Source organism: Chinchilla lanigera, unplaced genomic scaffold (genome assembly GCF_000276665.1).
Source record: "Chinchilla lanigera isolate Chin_1 unplaced genomic scaffold, ChiLan1.0 scaffold00073, whole genome shotgun sequence".
Taxonomy (NCBI): domain Eukaryota; kingdom Metazoa; phylum Chordata; class Mammalia; order Rodentia; family Chinchillidae; genus Chinchilla; species Chinchilla lanigera.
Genome location: NW_004955474.1, coordinates 552,168 through 573,952, shown reverse-complemented (window position 1 = coordinate 573,952; position 21,785 = coordinate 552,168). Strand labels below are relative to the sequence as shown.

The following is a 21,785-nucleotide window of genomic DNA, read 5'->3' as shown; positions in this document are numbered from 1 at the left end:
ATTCTTTCCAGGAAGAGATGAAGCCTAATTCTGGCACCTTCTTAGAAGCTGAAAGCACTATTAGTTTGGTAGTTGCTTGCTCTTTGTCTTAGCCAAATTTCAATCTAGATGACTTATGCGCCAATATGTGAGACATACAGATGACCAATAAAGGCCATGCGGTGCTTGGATAAGACCTGACTAAACAGCCCAGTTCTCCTCGCTATCATACAGTCAGTCACATTCCATTGCTGTGGAGTGTTTCCTCATAGACTGCAGGTGCTGCCCACAGTTTAGAACCCACATCACGCTAGTTTGGGAAGAGGAGTCAAATATCATGATGATACAGTTCATTTTCTTAACATGGACACTGCAGGTATCCTTAGGAAATCGGTTGCTCAGGCTCTTGTCACTCTGGAGTGGGCATAGACTGATTGAGTAATTAGAAGCTTTGTACCAGGTGTGAAGGATACATTTCTGAATGTCCTACTGAGTAGACCTGCACCAGAGGCTGGGACAGAGATGTGGACTTATCCCGATTAGCAGTGCCACATTCTGACAAATTAAATTTCAACACTTCCAGTTCATCCTGGCAGGTGTTCAGACCTAACGTCATGCAGCCGTGATGTAAGCTACAAAGAGTGGTATTTTGCAATAGAGTCTGGTAGCCCTTCCCAGGAGTGTGGGTTGCAGAATATCAATATTATCGCACTCAAAAAACATGATATGTTTTGTAAGGCAGAGAGGTTAGATGGCTTCCTCAGAATCTTCTGCCTGTGTCAGTTCTTCTTGTGTTGAATGGCAAAAGCTTGCACTTTTGTTGTTTGTCTCGTAATCCTTCAGGCATTCTTTTTCAATTAAATATAATGAATGGAAATCTTATTGATGTTACCAAAACAGACACGTCAAAATCAAAGGGTTAGACCTGCACGGTATCAGGAAACACCAAAAACGGACTATGTAACAATTTCATCTTCTGCAAACTTTATGAAAACATGGCCCTACCAAAAGGTAATCTGGGGGGAGAGAATACAACGATCAGCAGTTATAACTCCTGTCATGTACATTCATGGGCTCAGGTACAGCGGAGGCTACAGTATATGCCCTCACCCCGTCATACTCCGAGGTGCTTACGAGTGAGTCACCAGAAAATACTGACTGCAGAAGAATGTGCTCTCGGTAAGCTCAGGGATAGACACGGGGAGGAGACAGAAAGGGGAATGAAAGAAGGCGATGAATTCTTTGGCTAGTTTGATTTAGTCAAAGATGCCAGCAATATGTTGTCATTTCATTGTTAAATGATCCACTCAACTTAATCACCCTTGATTGAGAGCTGAAAGTGCAGTTCTGATGCAAGGACTAAACGAATTGGTTCTTTTCAGGGTCATGTTGCATATAGGAAAAAAAAAAATAGAAGAGGAAAGCTTGTGCAGATCATCTTGCATTGAAACTTTTTCCCATCTAGTCCTGCTTATCTACACAAGTACTGCCAGATACAGCCTGGCTCCCTGAGAACGCGCGAGATGCCCTCCTGCAACTTAAACCTGGGTGTGAAAGATTTTGACCCTGGGTCACAAGATGATCCTGTGACACACACACACAGCTGTATTTGGTTTCTGGAACAGTCTCCCTGGGTCAGTTTTATACTGTTAATGAATACTCTACTGGTTAAGAAACAATCTGAACATATTATTGTTTTGGTTAATATTTTGGTTTAGAAACCTGAGAGTTTTAACTCTTTGTGAAATGTTCTAATGTCAATGTGATTGTGTTTGAAATTGGCAAACGCAGTCACCAGGTCTTCAGGACTGTCTGCGGACTCCAGCATTAATTCCTCTTTCCCTCCAGAGGCCTTTATTGTTTCTCTCTGACTGTCCCCGGCTCTTATATCTTTTTGCAATGCCCAGGAAGTGCATAGCTTTCTAGGTGCGGCTACAGGAGTCACTGGAAGGAACGTTCCCTCCCCACCCACTTGACGTAACCTTCACACAAGGGGAGGGCGGCACGAAGTGCTGACAAACCACTCACCCGCGTTCAGTTCCTTCTCAGGGAGAAACAAGGAAAGCAGAACGGCAACCTTCACAGGGGCTGAGGAAAACCTGAGGTTCATGGGAACGAAAGGCTTGCTACCAGACTGCCAATATAAGGACATTCAAGTCTGGCCCTCCAGTAATCAATGCCATCATCAAAATTGCTTGGGTTATTTACGTCCCACTGAGAGAAAAACAAAAGTCTGTAGTTTTAGTTTGAATCAAAAAAAAAAATGGTAGCTGTTAAATTTCTTTAATTTCATTTAAAAATAAATTACTATTTCACAAAGGGAACACTAAAGTCTACACCTAGGATGATACTCAGTGCGTGCTTTTTGGCTAGAGGGGAGGCTGGACGTGGGTGTACAAGGAATAATCTCACCTGTGGCACACACATGCCATGGTTTGCTGCTCCCCTTATACAAGGGCCTTGTGGAAAATAAATCCAAAGCCCAAAGAAACTAAGCAACCTGCATGGACTCTGTGGAATTATGTGGCAGAACTAGAATTGAAAAGGAACGAACTTGATTCCCCATAGGTTTTCCTACCATTGCTTCATTTTTTCTCTGTCCAAATCTGTTACAAGGGATCAGAAATGCAGATGCTTGCCCATGCTGTTCGCTGATGAAATAAATTCCTTTATCAAGTCCTTCAGGTTTGGTTTTGGGACCAATTGTAGACCTTTGGTCATGAGGGAGTTTAGTCCAAATGGATGGTTACCTGGTAATTCCACTGTCGCCATGAAGGGAACTGTGCAGGAGAAGTGACAAACAAAAGCATGACAGGACAAAAATTGCATAATCCATACAGGATCAGAAGTGCTCTGCCTGCTGTGGACTTGATATCTGGGTAGCTTGCAGTCCTCAGAAACTCTTTAGCTTATTCCATGTTTCACAGATAAAGGCTGCACGGTGTGGTCACAGGCTGTGTTTCCCTTGGCCGCTCCAGTTTCTTTTCCATGGATTTGCCATGAGACACATACACAGTTTGCCCCAGGAACGATAATATTGATCTCATCCTACAAGTTGCCATCAAATCATTTAGATACCATGAAAGCAGAAGGCTTGGGATTAGGTCCTGGAGTGCAAACAGAGAGCCCGTGTGGATGGTCACAATGGTGGGTAGCAAGCACACGGAGGGCCCATACTTGGCATTGCTTTGGCCTGCTGCAAGGCTGAAAGTTATTCCCAGGCAGGCCCACCTCTGATACGGTCAGAAGCGTGAGACCGTTTTTCTGCAGTGAGAGCAGCCGCACCACATACCAGCAGGGGGAGCAGGCACTTGACCTCAGCCCTTGCAGTTTTTACAGCTGGCTCTATGGGACCTAAGGGTGGCAAAGTCCAGAGATCAGTGCTGAATTTTATCCTCTCACGTCACTGTGATCCTAGCTTCTGTCATTTTCAAGTCTGGTCAGCTTGGCACTTTTCCTTGTTCATCTGAAGATTTCCATTGGAGGCCCACTGGTTGTCCCAAAACTCGCAATGATGGTGCCTTCCAGAGGCCTCACAGTGGCTGCTTTCCTCCAGAGCACATGTTGTAGGGCGATTTCAGGTGCAGACACCTAAAGCAGAACAGCAATTTCACATTGATCACTGTGGATTCACCCACACAGTGCTGCACTAGGCAACCTACAGAGTTTCCCTGGCCACTGGTGGACCCAGCCCTCATGACTGTGACAACCACAGGCCCTGAGGATTAACCCTGAGGATTATCCCTAACCGCAGCACATCCCGCCAGGACAGTCCTAGGAGCTCACCGCCACCCATGGGCTCTTGTAGCCCATGACTAAATCCAAGACTACTGTCCTAGTGGGCTGGGACAGTGATGCCACTGATATTCTAGATCTTACGTGGAATCAGACAGAGAGTCAGTCTCAGCTCCAGCTGCACTGCCCCCTACCTGCTTTTGTTCTGCTATTACACGTCTGAATTATTTGGCAGAAATGTAACTGCAAAGGAAGGAACTCGATCCCCTGATACTCATTTCTGTCGCTGCCCCCACACCCTACCCCAGGCTCTGCTGTCTGCTGGGGAGCTGCCCTGAGGCACAGTGTGCACCTCCGGTGGTCTCTCCTGTGCTTCCTTCCTCTTTCTTCCTTTCATTATTCCTGTCTTTTTGATAAATGTGCAACTGACATAACACTGTATAGATTTGACTTCCTCTAAGATTAGTCATTAAGCAAAACGAACTTTTCTAGTTTGGGGCATGCAATTTGAGTCATTCGAAAAGTGACAGCTTAGTAAAGTACAGCAAGGGGAAGATATTTGTATTTTTAAAACATTAATGTTTCTCACATTATTTCTTGGCTTTTTCCTACTTACATGTACTTAAAGAACAATCATGAATGTGGAGAAACTAGAACTAAGTAGTTTATATTTATTTGTAGGTCAAGTTTATCATCTTGGGAGTGCGCTGGCGATAGTATCTTCCAAAGATTCCCCCGATTGAAGTTTGGGGAGAAAGTGGTCTGTGTTTGCCACGTATTTTCATTCAGTACTCATTTTTTGTTCTTGTAGTTATTTATTTATTTATTTTGGTACCAGGAATTGAACTCAGCACTCTGCGCTTGCCAGGAAGGTGCTTATGCCGCTGAGCTATATCCCCGGCCCTCAATACTCATTTTTTGATTTCTGCTTTTGCTCTAATGTTTACTCTGTGCCTGCTGTGTGTGAGGCACAGAACTAGACCCAAGAGGTATCATCACAGCGAGACAAGCTTGGTTCTGACCCTCCTGGGGCCTGCTGGCCTCCTTTGTTTTATAATTTTGACTTAGGCAGACAAAAATAAGAGAGAAATTGTGAATTTGGACTGTCCTATTGCAGTCGAAGTCACCTTTTACCATTTTTCTGGGTTTATGAGAGGAGGAATTAAAAATATGATGTAGGACCCTCTCATATTTACACTCCTTTTTTCATAAAAAAAAAAAAAACTATGATAACCAGGCCTGGTATGGGCTCGGTAAGTATGAACACACGCAGGCTGACTTCATAATTTGTTTCTTTCATACCTCTTTCTTATGTAGCAGTAAAAAATAGCAAGAAAACCACTTAATAGTAATCCAACGCCAATGCCAACTGCAATGTATTTTTCATAAGAATCCACAGCGTATGAAGTTAAGGTCAGGTGCTCACACCTTTCCCCAGTATAGCCAGTGTAGCACCTTTAAAGAGAGAAGAGGATACATCATTGTAAAACCTGTGATGACAGAAGTGCAGAAATGAAATAATTTCAAAGAATGAAGAAAAGATAAAACAGGCATAGAGGTGCACCTGAAATCCTAGCTCTGGGAGGCTGAGGTAGGAGGGTCACAAGTTCAACCCCAGCCTGGGCAACTCAGCAATTTAGTGAGACCCTGTCTCAAAGACAAAAGTAGAAAGTGCTGGTAAGGCAACTCAGACAAAGGCCCAGTACTCCCTACCCCACCAAAGAAAGTAATTTAAACTACAGAGACAACAACCAAGTGAAAGCCAATATGTTAAAGGTAATTAATAGCCATTAATGTTATAATAATCCTTTCACTAAAGCCTTGTGTTGTCTCCTTTATGGCAGATGGGAAAGAGCATGTTTGTCAAGAAAACTGAGCGAATCAGTGATTCTTAAAACAATGGCTTAATTATTTTGGAACTTTAGATTCACCAAAAGCCTTTTGGCTTAGACTGTTAAATTTTATCCTAAACAATACTGTGAAAACTAAGAATCCCCTTTTCACATTGTTAAAAATGCAAATCCTCAGATGCTACCAACCTGGGAGTTGTACTTTTGAGTATTTGTCTTTTTTTTGGTACTGGGAATCGAACTCAGGACCTTGCGCTTGCCAGGAGGCGCTTGTGCCCCTGAGCTATATCCCCGGCCCTGTAGTTTTGAGTAATGGGAATTAAGTAGCTTAGGAAAAGACTCCTAAGATACTCAGGTACAAGGGGACTGGCTAGTCATGCTCAGATCAACCACTATTTCTACAGCACAGAGAGGAGCACGGAGACCGCCGTGTGAAGACACAGGCAGGAGCCCGCAGGGAGCTCTGTTACCTGCAGATGGCCTGGTCCAGCTCGCGGTGGAAGGCGCACAGGCCATTGATGCAGTAGCTGCTGTGCTCTTCCAGGCAGGGGTGTGAGAACTTCAGGGCTACGGGTCCTTCCACAGAGTCAGCTACAAAGAGGAGAAGCGCGTAAACAGAGGGAGTGTGTCCGGCTTTCATGATAAACTTTCAGTATTCATGTGAAGAGACCTTTAATTTGAGGGTCTGGGGGAGTGCGTGGTCCTTTGGACTGCGGACTCCATGGGCAGGCCTGGGTTGATGTCAGCTCAGCAGATCATTCGTTAATCAGAGCGTGGGGTGGGTGGGTGACCACACCATCCTTTCGAAGCCGCACTAAAAGGCAGGGAGACAGGTTTGCCGAAAGGTGGCAGCACTGGCTCTAGGCTCAGCAGGTGGTTTTGAGCAAGGCTCCCAGAGCGTGTGAATAAAGACAGCGGTTTTCTCACCGTCTCTGCATTTCCTTCCCTTACATGCTGCAAGCAGCACTTAGGAAGATCTGGATTTACACCAGTGGGACAGTAAACTTAGTTCGTTTCCCTCCCAAAGCAAACGTGTGAATTCCTCCCCCAGGGGCTGGTTGAAGGGGTTCAAGTTCCCTGATGAATTCAGAAGAGGCCTTGCTGTGTCCCATACAAGACACGGGACCTAGCTGAGGCCAATACCTTCCTTAGCAATTACAGTTCCTCTCAGGGAAGAGGCACTGTGAGGCAGTGTAGAAGCTACGGACTTGGGAGTTTTTATCTCTAGCTCTAACACTATGCAAGTATCATAGAGAAACCTAACTTTTTGGAGTCCAGAAACCTCCTATGGGAAACTCTTCAGCAAGGGGTGTTGGGGCAAATATAGAGGTTCAGAAGGCTGCTCTGTCTTTCTGGTGTGCTGGAGACATACCTGTCCTGTCTTTGGTGTTTATGCAGAGGAGAGGCTTTTGTGTAGAACTGATTCCTTTTGGGTATGCTTTAATATGAATCCTGAAATTTTTCTCAAGCAGAATTAATGGCATCTTATTTTGTCATTGCTATAGATAATCCTAGCTCATCATAGTTATTATGCTGTAACACTGTATTTGCCTTGCTAAAGAGATTAAGGTAATCCTACTTGTTTTTGTTTCTGTTTTTTTTTGGTACCTGGAATCAAACTCAGGATCTTGCGCTTGCCAGGCAGGCGCTTGTGCTGCTGAGCTAAAAAAACAAATCTAAAGGCATTATTTTTTATATTGAAAATATTGTTTTTAGGTACTCAAGTACCATCCAGAGACTATGTTGTAACCTCACTTTGAGAAGACACAATATTACCTTAAAATTCACGTTCATTTTGAACATGACATGGTAAGTTTATCATCTTAATAATTAATTCTGGGGCAGTGAGATTTTCCCACTATGAACTATGTTGAGTTCTTTGAATTCAAACTGAACAAGTAACCAAGCCTGAAACAAGACTTGCTAGAAAAAGTGAAGACCGAAAGACGCCGTGTCCCAGGAAAGCATACACAAAAGGGACTTCCTTACCCTTAGACGAACATTAGCTATGGCTTTATGAAAAATTCTCGGATGCTGGGTTCATATTTTTAAGTTGAGTAGAAACCAAAAGGAGAAGCTAAAGCTCTCTATCAAAAAAGCAAAGGAAAGAAAGGGCTGACACACTCAATTCTTTTTTCCCCACTCCTAGTATGTGCAGTTTGGAGGACTGTGTTTGCAGCAAGGAAAAAGCTAGCACTGAGAATAAACTCATGCTTTGTCACTGCGTGGAAATCATACCTCTCTCCTAGTTCTACAGTATAATTGATCATATTTTAATAAAAATGTTCCTTCTTCACTGAAAAACTCAGAAGACATGAAGAAGTTGTCTGAAATTTACTTTAAAGCTCACACCGATTTTGTTTTGCAAATTGACATTTTTTTTAAAAATCCAATGGGGGAAATATTTTAAGCTGTTTAAATTGTGTGATTTTTGGTGACGTGAACAGTTAAGTATCACTGCCTTTCCTATTTAGAAACAAAATATCTGACTTGATCTTTTGTTTGCCCAGCTCTGAGGACAAAGTCTGGCGTTTCCTCTGTCCCTGTGACACTCAGCTCAGCAAGGGCACTGGGAGACCCCGTGAGAATCAGCACGCGGGCACAAGTCTTAACAGGCAGCGAGTTTTCTTTCCCAAGGTCGCCCCAGTTCAAGCAGGATGGGAAGCAGTGCTGATGTTCGTAGCAGCTGGAAGCTACACTAATAGTAGTAATAATAAAATAGGAAAGACGGTATCCCATGACCATCAACACCCGAGATTGGGCGTGAGCGCTTAGGAAACTGAGCATCGGCTGGAACAACAAAAGCCCCCAAAACAAACAGGAAAAAGATCTTTTCAAAGCTTCACGGCATAGCCATAATTTGGCTGCTAAGTATGCATTCCCAAATCAATATCTATCTGTCACCAAGAACCCCACACAGGCCTGAGAGCCAGCACAGGACACACGCAGTTCCCGGCCCAGCAGAAAGCCAGCAGGGGGTGTAGCCGTCTCAGATTCGGGACAGCCGCTGGAGGCAGCTCTTCTCTCTGTTTCGCTTCCTCTTTTGCAAAAGGCATTTCTTGGCTACTACATCCACCTGTCACTTCGGCGTAACACCATCTCGCTAAGTAAAGCAGCTGTTCATCTAATAAAGTGTATACTAAGAAATGTCCAGTGCGGCTGCTTTCACAATCCAGATTTCTCATGAAGGTTTTAAGGAAGATACTCGGAATACCACGCTGGGCACACAGTACCTCGGGTCTCGTTAGCTGTCCTGTTGCTCTGGGGTGCTGAGCCTGGGGCCATCCCAATCCAGCCGGCCTCAGCAGTCAGGGCGGCGAGTGCTGTACGGAGGGGAGGGGGCAGCCGGAACAGGTGAGCCTTTCTCCAAGTAGCCACAGGGGACCCAGCTATTCTCATTCTGTTGGTTCCCATTCTCCATTCAGTTTTTAATTTATTTCATTTGAAATACAAAGCCTAACGAGGGCAGTTTTCTAGCTGTTTCTCGGGTCTTCCACTAACTACATTCTAATTATGAGAAATAGAAACAGTAGTTTTTCAAAGAAGGCAAATACATTTACATAGCAATTAAAGTACTTCTTCACTGTACTATAGTGGGTAAATGTTATCAACTATTCTTTGTATGAGGCAAACATTCTGGAATTCTTTAAAAAAAAAAAGAGGAATCAAAATATGTCAATAGAGGAACATAGTTTCCTAAAAAGCTTAAATTACTGCACAGATTCCTTGCTCTGACCTTTGTCATGAGCAACTGTTAAAGCTAACTTTTCTCCTAATTCAGAGAAAATAAATTCCATTTACAGTTTACACTGGCACAAAGCTAAGAAAACAAAAAGGGAGTTACCTACCGTTGAAGAAAAGATAGACTGACATCGGAACTCCCCCAGCCATATCAGGAGCCGCTTCACTTTCTTTCTCCAGCCCTCTTAGACTGGCAGGTGGCAGGTTTTATTGAGCTCCGCGTCTTTCTTGCATTTATATTTCGTGAAGCGTCATCTGCCAGTTCTTACCAATCAACAAAATATGCATTTCTGGCAGTGGCGTGAAGGCTCCAGGCGCTCCGCACTTGTTTAGGGTGTCTGTGTTATCTGGCAGCGTGATCAGGTTTCTTTTGAAACACAGGTTTCCTGTTACCTGTGGGCATGCTTGTGTCTGTGAAAGTTCTTAAAACAACTGAAAAGAAAGGGAATTTGGGAAAGGTCCCCTTGGCTCTGCTGACAGCTTCCAACAGAGACATTTGCAAACCAGGAAATGGTCAAAACCTGTGAATAAACCATCCCTAACTGCAGTCTGTTACACTTCCCTTCCTTACAGACTGAATTGCACTGCAAGACAAAATACTTGGTCAATGTAGTTGTAGAGGAGAAGTTAAATTTGTGTCAAACCAGATTTAATATTCCATTTGGGGTCTGAGGAAGTAGCTAGCAAGCGTGAGGACGCCCGGGGATCCAGCCTTGGGTCTGCTAAAAAAATTTTCTTTTAAGTTTTGTTACTTAGTTTCACTTTTGACAATTGCTGTAAATATAATTATTTTTAATATTATAACATATCTTTCTATCATTCTGCCATTTAATGTTTTTCTGAGTAAATAGAATGATGAGCTGCAGGGTCAATACCTAAATTCATGCCCCAGTGACCAGGCTGGAAAGAACCAATAAATATACGAAGAGCAGCAATAATAATAGAAGTTTTCTGTTGAAATAAAGATGACATTTAGTTTGGGCGCATCTCGTGAATAGAAAGTCTTGACACAGCATTTAGGGTTTTCTCAATATTAACATAATTATAATGAATCTTATCCTAAAGGGCAAGACATGTAATTATTGCCTTTACCTTTTCTGACTCTAAGGGCTTCCCATAAATTTGCGCTTTCCACAAACTATTAGAAATATAATCTGTGCATGTGTTGTGGGGGCCGTTTTACCTAGAACTTCAACTGCTGCTTTCCTGAGCCTCAGAAACCTGTTCCAGTCACAGTACGTTATCATTCACATCACGTCCACCCAGCAAGGAATTAGATTTATCAGAAAGGATCCTTTCTCTATTCAAATAGGAATTTGGCTTTGGAAATCACACAAGAATGAGCTTGCATTCATTATAGCTTGGGCAATCGCTTACCACAAGACTCGTCATTTTAAAGTTAAAAGATGTAGCGTTAGGCTCATTTCCAATGGGGTACTTTATATTTCTACTTTTGTTTTTTAGCTATTTAAGTTGATTTTCAAATGCTGAGTATCAAATCCAGGGCCTGCGCATGCTAAGCAAGATGTCTGCCACTGAACTACATCTCCATCCCAAATGCCTTTTTTATAAAAAATTTTTATGGATAAAAGGTAAAACAAAATTTCATAACAAAATAATAGGACAGTAACAATAGTTAATATATTACATGTTGTTATCGTTAAAGTAGTTGCTCAGGGTACAAGATATGGGGCATAAAAATTTCTCCAATCAATAGTAACAGAAACTTTCCTTTTAATGAGCTAGGAGACACTAGTAGTATAATTGACTTGCATTTTTTTTCATTTTCCCTTCCATCCTTCCCCCTTTTACTCACCCTAGTGCCTTTTTTCCTTTTAAACAATTTCTTCCCATTTCATAATATCTATTGTACATTTTAGACTTTATTTACTCTTTCAGTTTCTCACACCAGAGAGACAATATGATGTCTATTCATGTGAGTCTGATTTATTTCACTTACGAGTATGGTATATAGTTGCATCCACTTACTTATAAAAGTCTCCAGTTTATCCTTCTTTATGGATGAGTATTTCTCCATTTTATAAAAAAAAAACCCACATATTTTTTATCCATCCCTTGGTTGATAGGCATTTGGGTTGTTTCCAAGATTTAGCTATTACAGATTATGCTGCTATAAACATGGGTGCACATATATCGCTGTGGTACAACATTTTTAATTCTTCTAGGAGGATATCCAGAAGGGGAATAGCTGGGCCAAATGGGACCTCTAATCCTAGTTATTTGAGGAATCTCCACACTGATTTCCACAGTAGTTGTACCAGTCTATACTTCTACCAATAGTGCAAAAGGGCTCCTTTTTCCCCATAGCTTCACCATCATTTCTTTTTTTTTCTTTTTTTTGGGGGGGGGTTTCCGGTACCAGGAATCAAACTCACAATCTTGTGCTTGTCAGACAGGCACTATGCCACTGAGCTAAATCCCCAGCCCCTTTACCATCATTTCTTATTGGTTGATTTCTTGATGATAGCCATTCCTTCTGGGGTGAGATGGAATCTCAGTGTTGTTTTAACTTGCATCTCTCAAGTGACCAGTAATGTTGAACATTTTTTCATATATTTATTTGCCATTTGTATTTCTTCATCTGAGAAGTGTGTATTCACCTCAGATGCCCATATTTTGATTGGATTTTTGAATTGGGGGGGGCTGATTTTTTTTCAGTTCTTTATATGTTCTAGATAGAAGTCTTTTGTCTGAGGAACAATTGGCTAAAATGTTTTCCCGCTCTGCGGGTTGTCTTTTCATTCTCCTTGGTGATTTCTTTTGCTGTGCAAAAGTTTGTTAATAAGATGAGTTCCCAGTCGCTGATTCCTTGAAGCATTTCCTGTGCCCTCTGCAGCCCCAACGTCTTTATTTCTAAGGCTGGGAGATGGAAGTATAATGATCCCCTTTGTAATAACAATTAACTGCAGCTAACATAGCCCATTAGACTATAGATTTTTATTTACATCTCAATTCTTTCTTTAGTAATCCTGGCCCAAATAAATCCAGAGCCTGACATAGAGTAAGTAATGAATTTGTCTTGAATGAATAGATAAATAAATAATTGGCCTTATTTGTCTTTTTAGGTGACAAATTGAATATGAAAGCTCAACAGAGTAGAGTAGGGGCTGGCATGTAGCTTGGTGATAAAGCTCTTGCTTAGCATGTGTGAGACCCTGGGTTCAATCTCTAATACCACCAAAAAGAAAAAAAAGGGAAAGAGTTACATGATTTGCCAAATTGATTTAGGACCTCTAAATGATAGAAGGGAAATATTGTAACTCTAACATGTCTGATAGGTTGAGTTTGTGTTCTCTAAAATCAAAGAGTCAATTTTAAGAAACAACAGAGGTTAAGAGTAGGAAATTTTATTAAGGGAGAGACAGCTTCTGAGAGACAGGAGGAGACCTGAGTGGGCTGTCAGGGAGCCCACTGCTCAAAGGAAGTTTTATACAGCAAAATCATGAGGTAGGTACAACGTGGGACAAAAGTATACTCAGCCAATGAGATGATAAGTATAGCTGCTTAGGTAATGTTGACCCCGTGGGGAAGCAGATTGTGTGGCAAGTGTTCATGGGAAGAGCAAGGACCTTTTTTGGAAGAGATGAGTCAGGAGGTTCTGGTCACCCACTTGGGTGATGGATGTCTAGCTAGACTTTATTGGACTCAGGTGATACCAATTATAGTATATTGCTTATCCTCTGGGGAGGCATGCAGGCCTGATCATTTTGTCTTTATCTTGAGACCTGGCCTTTAATGGATGCACCTCCAGCCGCAGTTGTAATGCATTCTCATCCTCTGCACTGGCTCCCTGGAAGGCCTAATTGTCTGACTGCCTATACTATTTCTACCTAACTTAGCTGTCAATAAAAACATGACTCAGAGTCTGGACTTCAATGCCATCCTAGACTCCTACTCAGGTACACTTTCCTTTCCCCAGCTGTCTTTTGGTAAGAGTTGGGGTATGGGTTGAAGTCCCTTTCATTATCTCTAAAGTCAAGCAGTAAATAAATTTTATTACAAGAAACTGAAGAAGTAGATTGTGTTTGCTCTCACATCAGGGCTGAGCACGGAGAGCGACTGCCATTTGAGATGCTTCCCCACCGTGTCCACCTAGGCCACGACGTATGGAAACTCATCCACCACTTTGGCTTAAGGTTTAGGCCACATAACAGCTCCAAATCATTCCGCTGCTGCTCCCCCTGTGAGGCCTACACCAGAGGCCCACTCTGTCCTCTCTAGGATGGTGCCCGTCCTGTAGGATAAAGGACTTTAGGGGGACAGCTCATCAAAGGCAGTGGTGTGAGGTAGTGAGAACATGGGCCCCGACTCCAGTCACCTCCACAGATCTTACTGTAAATCTGACTCTAGCTTTACCATCCATCTGGCCTTGGCTGTGACTTTTTAATAACCCAGAGGGCCAGTTTCCTCACCTATCAGGCGGAGATCATTAATCAAGTAAAAGACCCTGCCTGCCAAAAAGAGGGAAAAGAAAGGGAAGCACTTAACCCACAAGAGGTGCTCCGGCCAGGCTAGAGGACGCTCCTTGGAGAGTGCAGACAGACATCATGTGTCAACGTGCGGTGCCCAGACAGGGCAGGGACTCAGTGGCTGACATGTGCTGATGAATCCCAGATTTTCACCACAGGCCATGAATGCCAATCCTTTTCCGGGACTGATATTACTTCTGATTTTATTTGCATATTTTGTCATCACCTCTAACTCAATTTGTCCGAACATCTCATCTCTTCTCCAAAGTCCACACCCACTTACAGCTCCTTACGTTCGTTAATCAGTGGCGGCCTGTCCCGGCCTCTCCCCGCAGTCCTCACCGTCACTAAGTATGATCTGCGTTCTGGTCTTCCTTGTTTTCCACAAATCTATTTTCATGTTAATCCAGCTGCATTTCCAGCACTTTGCCACTCACACCTTTTAGCTTTCTCTGAGCAGCAGTGACATCCGTTGCTTTCGTATTTCTCAGCTTACCATCCTCCTGTTATTGTTGGACTCCTGTTCTTTTTTGGGACCCTCTTCCTAGATTATTCCCAGACACAACACAGGACATACATGCCCAAGCTCCTCCACAAAGCCGTTGCTTGCAGTGTTTAATGGACTCCATATATAATCATGGTACCAAAGAAGTGACTTTGTCTCTTTTCTGTGCTGACAAAGACTTCTTTCTCCAAACTATAGTGGGGCACCTCAGGAGCGCCCTCTCAGTAGCCTTGACCTTATCCCACTGAGCTTGACTTTGGAAGACAGTCATCCTGCTAAAGCAATTGTTGGACCCCCACCCTGCCCGGCACCCTGGTATCTGATCAAATTCCTCATCCCGTTAATATCTTAGTCTGTAGCCCGTTATTATCAAAATACCAATGAGTCAGCTTAGTAAGAACTGCCCAACCCCTGGTATCCAACTGAGGTCCTCTAGTATTTTCCTGCTCACTGACCTTCCCATACCCCCCGTTCAGGGCTCAGAATCTCCAGCCGTCTTTGCCGTGTACAGAGTGAAGTGCATTTCTCCTCTCTGGTTCCCACTCCATTGCAATTGTCTTGAATAAAGTTTCCCTTATGGTTTGAAGCAGTTGTTAGAATTTTTCTTTTACAGTACTTACTTAGTCTCTGGAAAGGCTGAGTCCTAAATATTATTTCAGAATAATCCCTCTTGCACCATGGTGAGGGCTCAAAACTACAGTCTTCATATTTTTTCCTATGTATGTATTTTTGGTCACATTTCATGGGGGAGTTAAGGGCCCTTAAAACTTAAAGAGGCCCCTTCTGAAATATGTGCTTGTGAACTTTGGATTTAAATTTCTGACAGGATTACTGGACAAAGATTTGTCTGGACTGACTGTGGAATCTGTTATAGTATCCTTCCTTTCATGTTTGGGAAACTTCTTCCTTTTCTTATTTTAGCATGCAGGTCACAAATTATGAGCAACAACAACAAAAATTTACAGCTATCTTTAAAAAGAGAGACAACAGAGATCCTTTTTCAAATTGCTTTATTCTGTAGTTGAAATGTTAATTTTAAACGTCTAATCTATTTTCACAAAATGATCAAGAGTACACAGTGATACCAACACACATTAAGAATCATTATTAATTCATGAACATACTGGGGCTTGTGCATGAGAAATAAATACCAGTTATACCGTTCTAGTAGTCTCAAGGTAGCCTTCAAGTACTGTGCACATGTATTTCCTAATTTAAATTGTGCTAGGGGCTGGGGATTTAGCTCAGCGGCACAGCACCTGCCTGGCAAGTGCGAGGTCGTGAGTTCGATTCCCGGTACTGGAAAAAATAAATAAATAAATAAATAAATAAAATAAATTGTGCTAGACAGCCCATATTTCTTTTGAGAACCAGATGCCATAAGAGAACAGGAACGAACTGTGCACACACAGCTGCAGATTTTCAGCTGTGTCCTAAGATGTAGTTTCAGCACACTGAGAGTACTAGGCCTTCCTACTAGATTTCTGACTTTGGGAACAAACCTTTCAGTTGCCGTCCGTTAGGGGCACCCTCCCTCATGCTGTACCAAGTTTCTTGATGTTGGTGCGAAAACACAACGTTAGGTTTATTTTGTACGTGTTTTGGATTTTTCCATTATTCTTCAGTGAGGCTACTGCCCAAATACTTTCTTAGAACAAGAAAGAAATCTAAACCTGACACAGTCTTCACGTGTGTTACCATGGGAACGGTCCTTCAGGCTGTGACAGAATCCCTACTTTCCCGATGGCATTGGGTCTTTCACCTACCTTGGATATTTTTCTTTCCTTCAATAGAATATCACTTCTCATTAGGATGGCTGTCTTTGCCATGTACAGAGTGAAGTGCATTTGCATTCACTGTTGGTTGCATCTGTGAGTTATCTACGATCAAGACTTAGTTTACTATTCCATCTTTCCTTTAGCAAGTATCTGACATAAAACATGGACTCTATCAACCAAGCCCACTTAGGGTAAAACCTAAATTACATTTTACATGGTGCACATTTGGCTGATTCAACATTTGTTAAAACATAGTATGTGTGCTATCTCATTATATCAGAAATGTATTTACTATGAACCCATTGTTGTTTTAACATTATGAACAAACACCCATAAAACGATTAAAAAATTTTTCATTCAAATTGTTCTGGTTTTACGGAAAATTCCAAATCTGTTAACAGCAAATGCATAAAACTGTGCGAACCACCTCTTCCACGATGATTCCATTCATGAAGAAAATAAAGACAATATAGAAATAAATAGCTCTGTAGTGACATAGAAAGGTCTTTGCTGTTTGCCAGATCAGTGACCAGTCTGACCTCCCGAGCCACTTTATTCTTCCCTGTGCTCTAGTAAATGACTTTCTGAGCTGCCAGAAGGGTGTTCCTCAGAAGCATCGCCACCGTCACGGGGCCCACACCGCCCGGGACCGGAGTGATAAAGCTGGCTTTCTTCCTCACAGCTGAGAGAGGAAACAGAAAATAGTGCTTACTTCTGAGTGTGCATGACAATTTCATGTTTACACACGTTGCTGCCTCCTCACATGTGCTAGGCAAGTACTGCACCGCGGATCTACAATCCCTCGCTCCTTAAATTCTTGTTTTTATTTATTAGTTAACATTTTATAATACCACCTTAACTTAGGCTACTATGAAAAGATACAGGGCTGCTCAAAATTATGTTGTGATGGCTAACCATGTAGAGATGAGTGCTCAAACTGCAACCCCAAGCCCATATATTTATCGCAAAGTGCCAACACTGCAATTAAACCTGAATACTGGGGTTTTAGTTTAGAGAAAACAAGGCATATATTAATATCTGTTGTCTTAAAAGAAAAACATATGTTCGCCACTACTGCTATGGGCTGTTCTGCATTACACACACAATTCTAACAACTTTCAGTCATTTTCAGAATAAAGGGGGCTATAATAAACACACATGCTGGGCGTGGTGGCGCATGCGTAATTCCATCACTCGGGAGGCTGAGGCAGGAGGATTGTTGCAAGTTCGAGACCAGCCTGGGCTACAAAGTGAGCTCAAGGCCAGCCTGAACTGCATAGTGAGACCCTGTCTCAAAAAGAAAATAAATAAACACACACACACTCATGCATGCACGCACCCACTCAAACATGCCTGTGTCATGATATCTAAGGTACAGAAAGCACACAGTGAGACCAAGACTGTCAGTTCTATTTCTGCTCAGTTCAGTGACCCAGTTAGTTACCTGCCATTCCAGTCAGCCCCTTGTAAAAGGTATGATTTTGGTCACGAAGAGGAAGCAGGACATAAACTGTTGGGTACATGCTGTTCATTACATTGAATTATTCCTGTCAGAACAACATCTTCTTGTGTGTAGACAAATACATTCCAGTGGAAATCTAATAAAAACATCAGATATAGTTGCATTGCTGGGCATATACCCAGTCCTATTCAAAGGTACGAGGACTTTATCCAGTGAACAGCTTGTAAGGAAGTGGGAGATAACTTGGAGCCAGTTTGAAGAATGTTTTCACATCCACAGTACCAAAGGTGAAGGCTTTGTGCTTTCAGGAACTTGATGTTTCTGTGCTTCTTCTCATGAACCAGAGCACTGAAACCGTTCAGATAACTGCTCAGCACTTAACGCAGCATGGACAATACTTCTGAATGCGGCATCTGACATCATTTGCTGCATGCTACTTAGATGTATTCTCTTGGGCAAGTTTGCTCGTCCATGCTTCTACAGGAATCCATGCCCAGAGTGTTCTGGATCTTGTACTATTTTTGTATAATTTGTGTTGCCCTCTTGAAAGAAGGGTTGGAAAATGTAACTGATTTGAAGGGAATAGTGCATTAGGGTATTTTGTAAATCATAGGAAAGCAACGGAATAATATCATTTGACCTGAAGCGAAGTCCAAATAAACGTTGACTGTGTCATACACACAGCAACTGAGCTGGTGTGCTGTGCTCCCCTCAGTGGTATGTGCTCCAGTGAGGACACAGTGGGAGTGTGCACACAGGTTTCACGCGTGAGGCGTGTGGTCTCCAAGACGGCAGCACCAAGAGGTGGTGAAACCTTTAAGAGGTGAACCTTAGTGGGACATAATTGTATCACCGGGGAGATGAACCCAGACCTCGGAGGCCGGGGGTAGTTTCTGTGAACCTGTGTTGTCACAGAGCAGGGGGTTACCCCTCCCCACACTTGGCTTCCTGTCTTGCCCCGTGACCCTCTGCGGTGTATCCCACCATGGCCACAGTATCCACAAGGCCCTGCCTGGAGCCCAGCTCTCAGACCTCCAGGACTGTGAGCTAAATACCTCTTTTCTTAACAAATTACCCAGCCTCAGCTATTCTTTATAGCAACAGGAAACGCTAATGTAGCATGTACGAAGAATCAAGAATGCTGAGTTGGACGGTAATATTTCTGTTTCCCAGAAAGCCTCTCTCTACATCAGCAGATCCTTTCCTGGGCCCTCCTTCCATCCAGCACAATCTCCTCGGGAATATTCGATGATGAACAGCTATCCTACACATAGCTATAAATTTCACCGCTCGTTTCCTTTGCCTTAGCTCTTCTTTCTACCTGGAATATTCGTCCATCTTATTCAAAAAAGAAAAGCCTTAGTATTCTTTAAAATCCAACAGAATGCAAACTGTCTGTGGTTTTTCTCAAACACCCTTGCCTCCCATGTTGAATTCAGGCATCCACACCTGTGTCTCTGGTAATGCCGTCCTCCTCCACGACAGAAAGAAACCTGCTGCACTCCGCTTCCTCACCTGTCTGCAGCTGGAGTTCCAGTCTTCGTGCCTCTGCCCACCCACCTGAGGCACTCCAAAATGTAAATGAAACAGCCCTTACTTAGAATCTGGAACTAATTTGCAGAAATGTGCTCCTGACTTTGACTGGTAATAAACGATTCTGGTGTTTCCAAGCTAACTTACTGCATAACTGAAGCTCTTCGTTTTGCTTGTGGGGAGAAACAGTATTTTCCCCTTTGTAGTAAGCAGGCCCTGCAGCATGAGCAATACGTTGAGGACCTTTTCCTAAACACTGGAGACACCATGCCTTTAAAACGCACACAGGGGCTTTGAAGAAACATACCACTTCCGTTTACACTAATAGTATATAAAGTCATATATCTGTAAAGTAGTGACTTTGAAACATTATACATAAAAATAAAATACCACTCAATAATATGCTAAATTGGGAATCAAGCATAAAAACTTAATTTTCAATCAAAACCAAAATGTGTTATTTCTAAATCAAAGAGTAGAATAAAATTAGTTATACCAAGGGATCCATTGTGTGTATATAGATGTTGTTATATAGTTTTTCAACTTTGAAAGGTAAAGTGCCTGGGGTGTTATTTGTATATGCAAAAATAGCAAACAACCACACCCACTGCTAGTGGAATGACTATTAGTAGAGAAGAACTTTATATACATTATAACTTTTATTTGTTTTTCCCAGGCTGATCATGAACTTGTGGGCCCAAGTGATCCTCCTGCGCAGTCTCTGGAGTAGCTGGGAATACAGGTTTTGTTTTGTTTTTCATTTACTAAGCTGGGCTTTATCTACCTTATTTGAATAATTTAATTATTACTTATTTTAGTATGTGAGAAAAGTATGGCTTACTGATGCTATGTGACTTACTACTCTTCCACTGACAGAGGCATAGTTCACAGCCAGCTTTGAAAGATGCTAGGATTTTGTAATGTCACCCCATCTCTGTAAAGCTGGATGAGCATGACCTGAACAAGAAGACCCCCCAAAATAGCTCACATGCCAGAAATTAACTTAGTTTTTTCATAGGGTTAGGAGGAGCTTCTGAAAGAAGATCTGAGAGAGGCTGTTCTAATAAACCGCTTTCCCTACGTGTTCACGATGGTTGCTCACAGCTCAGCAGCTCTGAGTTGCTGCTGGCACTCCAGTTACACAGCGGGCTTAATGGCCTGTGTGGCTATACTCCTTATGGCTAAACTCCTTGGGTGTTAGCTCAGAAAAACCACTGGTTTGCAGAGAACATGACCCTGCTCTTCCATGTTATGTTTCTCTTACATGTTTACTATTGCATTCATGCTCAAAAGGCAAAGTTTGGTTGGAGGACAAGGGGATGGAAATGAGCCGTTGCACAAAGTAGCACTTGTCTAAAATCTTGAGCTCAGCATCTGTGTTTCTGTACACTGTCCTAGTGGAAACCAACACACACACCGCTGTTCTAGTGGAAACCAACGCACACACCGTCCTGCTCATCACTCTGCGCAGGATCAGACGGAGCTGGGACAGGGCTTTGGCTGGCTGGGGCTGGGGGTGCTCTGGCTCTGGTTCACAAGCGTCCAGGAGCAATGGCAGAGTCCTGAGCATCATTCAGCAGGCAGAAGACTATAGCATCCCTGCAAGCACAGCTGCTTCCCCAAGTCATTATTTCTAGAGTTTTACATTTGAAATCGAGTGCATAAATATGGACACAAAGTTCATTCGCGGTCACGAGAGGCAGATCGTGATGTATTTCATCAGGTGATGAATATTGTTAGGTCTTCCTTTTTCTCCTTCCCTCCTTTTCTTGTTTTTGCAGTACTGGGGATTGAACCCAGGGCCTTGCAAATACTAGGCAAGTTCTCTCCCACTGAGCTACACCCCCAGCTCTTCTCTGTTCCTTTTGATTTAATTTTCTGAGGCTCTATGTCTGAGAAAACTTTTAAGTTTATGTGCCGCGGGTTAGTGTTCATGTATTATCTTTTTATATAAAATGAGGATATGGAAGTACTGGTAAGGGATTTTTCAAAAAAGTTAATTGTTAGCAAATGCTAGTTAGTGAAGGTGCCAAAGCTTAAAAGAATCCTCAGCCAGGAGTGGTGGTGCACATTTGTAGTCCCAGTTACATGGGAGACTGAAGCAGGGGAATCACTTGAGCCCAGGTCAAGCTGGACAACACAGCAGACCCTGTATTTAGGGAAAAGAAATAAAAATTCTGTAGTCGAATGCTTTCACATAATCCCTTCAAGACTCTCCTAAGTGATGCACTTATGGAGTACCAGAGGTGGTGAAGAGGTAAAATTAGTTATGGGAGGAAGACTTCAATTCAATTCCTGCTTGATGCTCTACAAAATACCTTCTTCAGTCGTGTGGAAAAGGGAGGATGGTAACAAGCATTAATTCACCAGAACAACCTCACTGGCTGATCTTTCCCACAGGGCAGAGAGGGTTTGCCCTGCTTATGAAGATGATGCTTATAAAGATTAATCCTATTATGTGTGGGAGAAAGGACTCTCTATGCTTCACTGGACAGAAACAGAGAAGCGTGATAGGGCAGTATTTTCCTTTAGAGATTTATTTACTGAGGGCTCTGGGGTCAGGAGTAGATGCGCCAGTTTAAAGGAAGTAGCGTTGCTTCTGCACACCTGAGAACCAGGTAATGTTCCTGGTTCTCGCCTAAGAGGCGAATGAACACACGGGGGAATCAGAGCTGGGTTCAATTCCATCAGGTCTTCACCATTTTAGAGTTA

At 42.7% G+C, this 21,785-nt stretch overlaps 2 protein-coding genes across 7 annotated transcripts in view; both read right to left on the bottom strand.

Annotated features, from left to right (window-relative positions):
• Positions 1 to 938: 938 nt before the first annotated feature.
• Epgn (epithelial mitogen) lies at positions 939 to 9,624 on the bottom strand. 3 transcript variants are annotated; one of them, XM_005401311.2, is made up of 5 exons: positions 9,413 to 9,624; positions 8,798 to 8,887; positions 6,035 to 6,155; positions 5,017 to 5,169; positions 939 to 3,570 (listed from the first exon to the last, which is right to left on the bottom strand). In XM_005401311.2, exons 1-5 carry the CDS (start codon positions 9,453 to 9,455, stop codon positions 3,513 to 3,515), a joined length of 465 nt encoding a protein of 154 aa, XP_005401368.1. In that variant the 5' UTR covers positions 9,456 to 9,624; the 3' UTR covers positions 939 to 3,512. The 3 variants fall into 3 exon arrangements, with proteins under 3 accessions (XP_005401368.1, XP_013358220.1, XP_013358219.1); XM_013502766.1 differs by lacking the exon at positions 8,798 to 8,887; XM_013502765.1 differs by lacking the exon at positions 9,413 to 9,624 and having other exon boundaries at positions 8,798 to 8,969.
• Positions 9,625 to 15,293: 5,669 nt separating this feature from the next.
• The window catches only part of Mthfd2l (methylenetetrahydrofolate dehydrogenase (NADP+ dependent) 2-like), a 107,984-nt gene continuing 101,492 nt past the window's right edge, over positions 15,294 to 21,785 (bottom strand). For all 4 annotated transcript variants that reach the window (XM_005401304.2, XM_013502763.1, XM_013502764.1 and 1 more), the window contains one exon: positions 15,294 to 16,760. In XM_005401304.2, coding sequence (XP_005401361.1) covers positions 16,648 to 16,760 — 113 coding nt within the window. In that variant the 3' untranslated portion in view covers positions 15,294 to 16,647. The remainder of the gene's footprint in view (positions 16,761 to 21,785) is intronic.